Raw genomic sequence first — 8,698 nt, 5'->3', positions numbered from 1 at the left:
AAGGAGATAACAACATAAACAAACTATTCCAGTCACGTTATGGTGATTTTTTTAGATATTTATTCATATGTATATATGTATGCAGATATATATATATATATATATATATATATATATATATATATATATATATATATATGTGTGTGTGTGTGTGTGTGTGTAATATATAAAAACCGTATCGTGCTTCTAAGTAATCAGCACTGAAGCAATTCTGAGAGCCAAACTGCTTATTATGGAGATTATCATCAAAATACGAACTTGGATGTTTTCTCAACAGATGTTTAAAACGAATTATGGAAACTGGGTGTTAATAGCTTAGGACCTTAGGCGCTATTTGTATTTATAATCACTCAGGCATCAAGGGCAAATAAAAGATTCTTAACGTAATGAGATTAAAAAGCTAAACTTGGCAATTAGCTTCAGAAAACAGAAGTGAATTCTTCATCACATTGTCAGACACATCTGTAAAAAGTTCGCCTTTCTTGGACTGACTGACACAGCCATATGGTTTATGGAAGGAGGAACTGTTGCGTCCCACACCAATTTGTATCAGAAGATTCTTTTATGGTAATATTATATTCATAATCTGTCTGAAACATAGCTCGAATTCGGTATAATTTTTCCTGGTCAAATCAGATCTCTTCCTGAGATGAGGGTACACAGAACCAGAAAATTCAGGAAGGTGTAGTAGCAGAAGGGATCTGAATTAATGCAACACAAGATTTTGCAAGATAGGGGCTAGTGAAGGAGCCTGATTAAGTTACAGTCAGTGCACAGTTGACTAGTTTCTGTAAAAATGTATAAATTACTTGAATTTGTGGAAAATTTTCCACATAGGGGTTAAGTCTTACTTCAGCAATTTACGCACAACTGTGGTAAGAACTGTTACCTTAGTTTTTCTTTGAAGTCACCCTCACTTCGGGAAATGGCCAACTTACTATACACACTGTTTAAGAAGGGGAATTTGTAGTATTGTACGCATATATAAAACCCATCAACAAAGTTATCATGGAATCTAATGGATGGAAGTAAGCAAATGATTTTCCAGGGAATTCAACAAGGCCTGAGTAACCGTTGATCTGAACCTCATATACAATTTTTTATGCAAACTAACAAATTATATCTCAGATTATATTAGAAATGAGAAAAAATTGTGTTAATATCAACTTTTGCATAAAGACACTGTATACTGCAGTACAAAATGTATTCATCAGTGGGTAGATACAAATAAGGGTAGATACTTATACTTATATAATGAAATAGTTTATACAAAAAATTGTTAAAGTCTTAATAATTAAAAATCAATGATTCAAGTCAAAGATATCACATACTCGGGGTAGTACTCCTGTTTATCATACTTGACAAGTATTTTGAAGTTTGTGTCAGTATCTGCAGTTGAATCAAAATTTTTTGGTGGACGAGTCATGGAAGAATCACCAGTGATAACTGAACCAACAAGCACTTTTGCAATGAACAGAAACTTTACACCAGCACTATCAGCCTTGCAATAACCATAAGAATATTTAGCATCAGTTGAAAAATATGTTCCTTGACCATATACTTCACCAACATTACTACCATGAAGTCTCCAGTCGAAATTTTCAAGACAAATGTTTTCGACAACATCAGGTTTTGTTCCATGGAACAGTTGGCACACGTTAATTCTGGAGGCATTTCCATAGATGGCAGTCATTTCCTTGACTTTGTTCTGAAAAGCTCGCCACAGGTATGGATGTTGAATTCTTTCTATTTTCTTAATCTGTGACTTTGAAAATTTGCCTTGCAGTAATGTAATTACTTTCTGGTATTCTGTTGATGAGTTAGGCAGTGCCACGCGTAGAAGCCTCTTCCCATGTGGCATAATATTCCAAAATGCAGGAAATTCTTCCTTCCCTTCCAAATGAGGTACAGGACGTCTGCGTACTTCTCTACTTACTTTGGTGCTCTGATTAGTTTGCTTCATGGTTTTGAAGTCTAATACATATCTGAATTTTGATGCATCAAATACTACAGGATTTGTTGGATTTTCAACATAATGTTTCTCAATGTCATCACTAGAGATGGCACTTACCGTATGTGATTTAGTGTCATGATCCCCATACCTCACCCACACTTTATTTGGATCAATGAAATACCAGCAAAAAGTTGAAGCTTCTATAACTTTTCCGGGGATGTTCTCTGTGCACAATCTTCTGATCAAAAGTTTCTTTGTTACAGAAGAATTTCTTAGGGTCATTGTAACGAAATCTGCATGCCAAGTGTCCAGGCTCACATATGCAACCAGTCCATCCACTGACTTATCATCAGGGACTGGTAGATCTACCTCTTTGAGATCAACCCCATCTTGTGTCACATCACAGAAAGACCTTTCTAAAGCTAGCGAATGTTTATGTCTAAAATTAAACCATGAATCCTCTTTTTTAACTTGCCAATGAAAATGATGTTCTGCATGGAGACGAGGACACTTTCCGTCTCTATTTCTGCACTGTTTCTCCACGGAGTAATAACAGATTTCAGGGATTTGGACATTACCTTGAAGGTGGTGTGACCATACGCTCTGTGGCTGTTTTGCAAGCAATTGATCACGAGAGGGGCATTTTATTTTTTCAGTCAAAGATGGAATAGCTTTATGAAGTGCTTTCACTACATCCCTGGCCGCTTGATTGGTTGAGATACCTTTTGATCTGAGAATAGTTTTACATTGTGCATTTAAAATATCATGGTTAAGAAAGCAAAAATCTTTCTTACACTTTGCAATTCCAATTACAAAGTCTAGACAAACATGAAGCTCACAACAGTTCATCTTTGTGCACAAGTTTCTGTTATACTGACTACAAATCAAAAGAGAATTGGCTAATTTGTTTGTATTTCCTAGTGATTTAAAGAGATTGGATAATTGAAGAGGCGATAATTTTGCAACAAAATAATTTTTAAGAATAAGGAGATTATGGTCAGTGTGCCACAAATGTCCCAAGTAACAGTGTTTCTCACTGCAAGTGCTATTAATGTATTTAGGGCACATATGAATTCTTTTGCAGACTGAGGGATTCTGGCAGCCTTTCTCTGATATGTGCTCCAGGCAAAAAGTTACCTGAGGTTCCAGTGTGATTAGATCTTGATAAAGGTGGAATACATGTCGATGGATAGATGCAATATAGCTGACTGAAGCTGAACTGAAGCCTTTTAGTGTCTCTAAATCAGAAATCTTGGCTGAAAATGAAGGGTAATAGGATATAATTCTGGCTAGCTCCCCTGGTGTTGGAATTCTATGAGACTGTAGATGACCTGCACCCTCATATTTTTGGCTGTCTCTGTCTGGGCTTTTGCTAGTCAGTAATTGCGTATCTGCAAACGTGTGAATGGTGTTCTGTAACTGGAAAGAAATGGCCCTGGTTACATCTTAATGCTTTCCGTTCACTCAACATATTGCTTCATTTGGAAACCAGGCTCTAATAAACTTGCAAAATACCCATGTTTACGAAAAAAACACTAGTAGCATGTTATGAAAATATTTAGAAAAATTTTTTTTTATCTGTTACAATACATAATAAAGTTACGACAAATGGCATATAAATTTTCAAATTAAGGGTCTAAATACTTTACAGTAACTGCCTTTAGTTTATATCCATGGGCAAAACCTTCCACAAAAATTACCAATTTATTTAAGAATAACCTAGATAATTGACACAAAAATGTAAACATTTTTCAATGTACTAAAGCACATAAATTACAATTTGAATCAAGAACTAGCGGTTTCCATTCACCAGGAACATACCTGGATGTATAAAATCACAACAGCAAGATTAAAAATGTGATATTTGTTACCTTTCGTTCCATTGGGGCTTGCCTACTCTCACTCTCCAAAGGTTCATCCTCAACAACTTGAGTATTTAGAAACATCTTTGTGCCTGGAGTGGAAAGCCTGGCAGTGTCTTCCATGCTGTTTCCGCATCCTTGAAGAGGAGAACAGATGCCATGTATTCACTTTTCATTGACAATAAAATACATTATTGTACATATATGGTAGATTAAAGCCATATAGCTACACACACACGCACACACACACACACACACACACACCACACACATATATATATATATATATATATATATATATATATATATATATCATATCACTTTTCCGTGATTCATATACATATATCGAGCTACAATGTCCTTTAATATCTAATTCGCTCTACCTCGGAATTAATATATTTTCATATATGCTTAACCGAAGGGGAATTTTTTCTCGATAATAGACTTGCCTTGATCGGGGGCGCGATCCCGGGATCCTTTCAAATCCAGGAACGTCAGGTAGAGCGAATTAGATATTAAAGGACATTGTAGCTCGATATATATATATATATATATATATATATATATATATATATATATATATATATATGCGTGTGTGTGTGTATGTGTATATACATATATATATAATAGATATATATATATATTAATATATATATATATATAGTGTGTGTGTGTATGTGTATATACATATATATATATATATATATATATATATATATATATATATATATATATATATATATATACACACGTGAGCCAAGTTGTGTATTTGAACATAGATAGGAAAAATGAGTGTAAACTTTGAACAATGAATTGGCAGAAGGAATAGATGATATGAAACACCAAAAGGAAAACATAACGTACTTTTGAATACAATTTGAGATCAAAGACTAAAGAAAAAAGTAAAAACGACAATATATGAAGTGGGCGATGCTTCTAATTTGTCGAGTCCCTTATGTTTATGTGATTAACGTAAATAAATTGTAGAACATGAACTAAGGCGGAAAAAATTGCAGGCACTTCCAATATGCAAAATTTGAAACTGCTGTGTCTGTTAAGCCCACCAAGAATGTAAACAATACGAAAAGGGCATGCAGTGTCATACAGTGTCATACTGCTTTACATTGGGATTAATTCTGAGTTCTTCATAAGATTTTATGTACTTCTACCTACACTACACTCTTTATTGCACATTTTCATTACGGACGTGTTTATGTAATAAATGGCAAAGATGCCACATAGGATAGTGCCATCAAGTACACATGCAGAGATGTCCAATTTGGTCAGTGTCAAAATTGTTTTCTGACACCGTACCGGAAGATGTTTGAGAGAGAGAGAGAGAGAGAGAGAGAGAGAGAGAGAGAGAGAGAGAGAGAGCCTTGTACCCATCATCATCATATCTTATCGTGCCAACATTGTATCCACTGCATAGCAGCCTGATTACATTCATAGAGATTGGCCCATGTTCAGACCCACGAATGGGATGACCACATGGGCACTCAGCAGAGAGGATAAGATCCAACTTATGATGATTGTCTCCAGTCGTTCCAACTCTAGCTCTTGCTCAATTAAGAGTAACCCAATACTTTCTACAAAGGTTTGTTCCATGTGGAAGGTGGGCAGTGGTCAGTTTCTCTCCAGCGTTCTAGGCGGTAAGAGCTACTGACTCCATGGGGTCGAGGCTGGTGGTGGTTATGAAGCTCTTGCGGGATTTCAATGTTTGTCTAATCACCAGGTGATCATTGAGCAGGTGCCTTTCATCATTCACTAGTTTATATTTTTGGGTCTTTGAGTGGTCTGTTCGGTGTTCCAATGCCTGCCAATCTATAGAGTACTGGGGGTGTTGGTCTTAGGCACCAGTAATTAGGCTTGATTGAGTTCGGCCTCAACTTTATGGGAACGACATGACCTTTCCCAGACTGGTGAGCAGTATTCAGCAGTGGAGTAGTTGAGTGCTAGAGTTGTTTGTCTTAGGGTTTGAGGATTTGTTTCCCAATTTGAATTGGCAAGTTTGCTAAGGAAGTTATTCCTGGTAGCTACCTTCTTTACTTTCCTTACATGCTCCATAAAAGATAGTATAAGGTCTAATGTAACGGGGAAGCTATCATTCTCCAGTTTCTTATCATTCCATGAGATGTTCAACTCCCTTTTTGACTGGTAGTTTTTAAGTGGAAAACACATACCTGTATTTTGTCTGGGTTGGCATTTAGGAAGTTTTGCTTGTAGTAATCATTAGGATCTTTCAAAGCATCTAATAATTTGCTTTCAATGATAGCAAATGAATCTGACTGGATGGTTAGGCATAGATCACCTGCATATATAAATCTACAGATACCTCTAAACTGTGGTTGATCGTTGGTACAGATGTTGAAAAGCATGGGGCCAAAACAGACCCTTGTGGGAGGCCGTTTTTATGTATTCGCCATCTGCTTCTCCTGCCGTCCATTTCAACAAAGAAAAGTCTGTTACTCAGTAGTGACTGGATGATATACACAATGCTTGAGTTGCAAATAACTTTGGCAAGTATCAAAAGAAGCAACTTGTGGTTCACGGTGTCATCCTCAATATACTTAGTGAGGCTAAGCAGCTGAGAGCAGCAAGATCTTCCTGCCCTAAAGCCAGCCTAGTCTGGTGTCAGTTGATCTTCGACTGTGGGAGATATGCGGGCCATTATCATCCGTTCATACAGTTTGTATAAGATACAGAGAAGAGATATTGGCAGATAGCTCTCATATTATGATGTACTGTAATACAACTAAGCTTTAATTTATATACTGTAATCTTATGGCCCGATTGCTGTTTCACAATCATTAATCCAGGATAAAATGTACAATATGTACTGTACATAACATACAATTGTCTGATGACATTGCTACACACCGTATATAATGAACCGATCATAAAAAAAATGGGAGTCTTTGAAAATGTAAATAACACAATGATGTAGTGAACATGAAGTACGCCATAATTGTATTTACTTATGTATTCGACATTAATGTTAATCTGTTCATTGAGTTATTTTCGTGCCACACTTGTACATACACAACATTCATTATACAATTACATTCATTACATATAACACGATACCTTTAGGTGTCTTGTGTTTGACAATAATCTTTACTAGATTATGGTTGTAATTTTGACTGGCTAATCTACTGTGAAGTGATAAATATTCTTTTCAAGCTGATGCTATCTCTACTTCCTACCCAGTTCCCACCCTTGTCAGACATAAAGGTTTGCAGAAGGAGGTAGGATGTCTACCCTACCCTACCAACCCCGCCACCAAATCAGTTTGCAAGGGGTGGGTAGCTGTCATGTCTCCACTACTGTCTCCAGATTGACTAAAGATAACATTGTCAGGGGTAGCCAAGACAATTCCTTTTTCCTCAGTTTGGATGTACTATAGCGAATGACTAGGAGGTACTGTATTGCCACGTTAATTAAAACTGAATTATGATTACTTCAGGCTCCATAAATAACCACAACCCCACACTGGAGAAATAATTATCCTTAGCATATTTTACTAAGGATGCAATGGCAGTTATACTAGAGTGATGGTAGGTTTACTCGTTTAGTAACTATTATATACTATATAGACTCAATATCAAGGGTTTATATTAGTAAAACTCCCTATCAATTAATCACCTCTTGAAATTAAGAAAATATTATTATCTACTTTTGTCTTTGACGTCATTAATTTTTCTAAATGTTGGTACTCTGTAAGAATTGAGTAAAAGAAAATGTTTGTTGCTTCCTTAGTTAGGGCTAAAGGGATTATGCCAACATTGCACGTGTACTAACATATTCGTATGATTTCAAGTATTACAATATAAATAGCCTAGAAATAGTTCATATTTACTGTATGAAGGAAGTTGTGAACAGTTTATGTATACATATGCATAACACTGTGTATTAAATAATTTTACAACGGGTTTTTGAATCCAAACAATTTTTCACTTGTACAGAGGGTCCTGTACATGTGTAAGTTGTGGCTGAACAGTAAAAACAGCAAAAAGCAATGAAGTTCACATAACAGAGATATGGGATTATTACCTGCTTTTTTAATTCCTTCATGTTCCTCTTCACTGTTGCTGCCCAAGGAAAAGGCTCCAAAACCTGATGTGGACTTATTGTCTGTCATATTTTCTTTTTTCTTTGCTCCAACACTGCTTGTAAACTTTCCAAATGCAGACGACGAGTTATCTTTTCTTACTTTTAAACTTTGTTCCTTTATTACTTTGCTGTTTCCAGATGCATTATCTACAGAAGCAATTGAGAATTTAGCTCCGGAATTTTTTGTTGCACCAATATTGTCAAAATTAAAACTTCCAGAAAATAAGAAGGGTTTATCTCCAATATTCTTCATTGGACCATTGTTGCTGAAAGAAAAAGTTCCAGAAGCAAATGAGGAATTAACCTCAGAGTTTTTGGTTACATCACTAGTACCAACAGTGAAACTTCCAGAAGTACACGAAGATTCATCTTCTAGATTCTTTATTGTATCCCCGTTGCCAAAAGTCAAAGTTCCAAATTTAACTCCTGTAATCTGTTCTGCATCACTATTGCCAGAAGTAAAAATTCCAGATGCAGGTGAAGATTTAACTCCTGGATTATTCATTAAACCACTGTTGCCAAATATAGAACTTACAGAAGCAGTCATGGATTTATCTTCTCTGTTCTTTACTGCATCACAGTTGCCAAACTTGAAAAATTCAGAGACATTCGTGGAATGAACTCCTGGGTTCTTTGCTGCATCACTGTTGCCAAACTTAAAACTTTCAGAGACACTCTTGGATTGAACTTATGGGTTCTTTGCATTGGCATTCAACTGTAATGCCCAAACTTAAACCCTTTCAGGAGACACTCTTGGTTGAAATCATGA

General features: G+C 35.9%; 1 protein-coding gene across 1 annotated transcript; it reads right to left on the bottom strand.

The window, feature by feature from the left end:
* Positions 1 to 92: 92 nt before the first annotated feature.
* On the bottom strand, positions 93 to 8,626 carry LOC135216431 (protein mono-ADP-ribosyltransferase PARP12-like). Its single transcript, XM_064251798.1, has 3 exons — positions 7,870 to 8,626; positions 3,826 to 3,953; positions 93 to 3,373 (listed from the first exon to the last, which is right to left on the bottom strand). Exons 1-3 carry the CDS (start codon positions 8,474 to 8,476, stop codon positions 1,310 to 1,312), a joined length of 2,799 nt encoding a protein of 932 aa, XP_064107868.1. The 5' UTR covers positions 8,477 to 8,626; the 3' UTR covers positions 93 to 1,309.
* Between the last annotated feature and the right edge of the window lie 72 nt (positions 8,627 to 8,698).

This window comes from Macrobrachium nipponense, chromosome 19 (assembly GCF_015104395.2).
Source record: "Macrobrachium nipponense isolate FS-2020 chromosome 19, ASM1510439v2, whole genome shotgun sequence".
NCBI classification, from domain to species: domain Eukaryota; kingdom Metazoa; phylum Arthropoda; class Malacostraca; order Decapoda; family Palaemonidae; genus Macrobrachium; species Macrobrachium nipponense.
Note: the sequence above shows the minus strand (reverse complement) of the source record. Positions and strands in the feature narration are given on the sequence as shown.

Coding starts and splice junctions, on each gene's coding strand:
- LOC135216431 (XM_064251798.1), bottom strand. CDS start 8,476: ATGACTGCTTCTGTAAGTTCTATATTTGGCAACAGTGGTTTAATGAAT. Junction 3,954..7,869: donor TGAAGGAATTAAAAAAGCAG/GTAATAATCCCA, acceptor CTCCTCTTCAAG/GATGCGGAAACAGCATGGAA. Junction 3,374..3,825: donor AAGCCCCAATGGAACGAAAG/GTAACAAATATC, acceptor ATTTCTTTCCAG/TTACAGAACACCATTCACAC.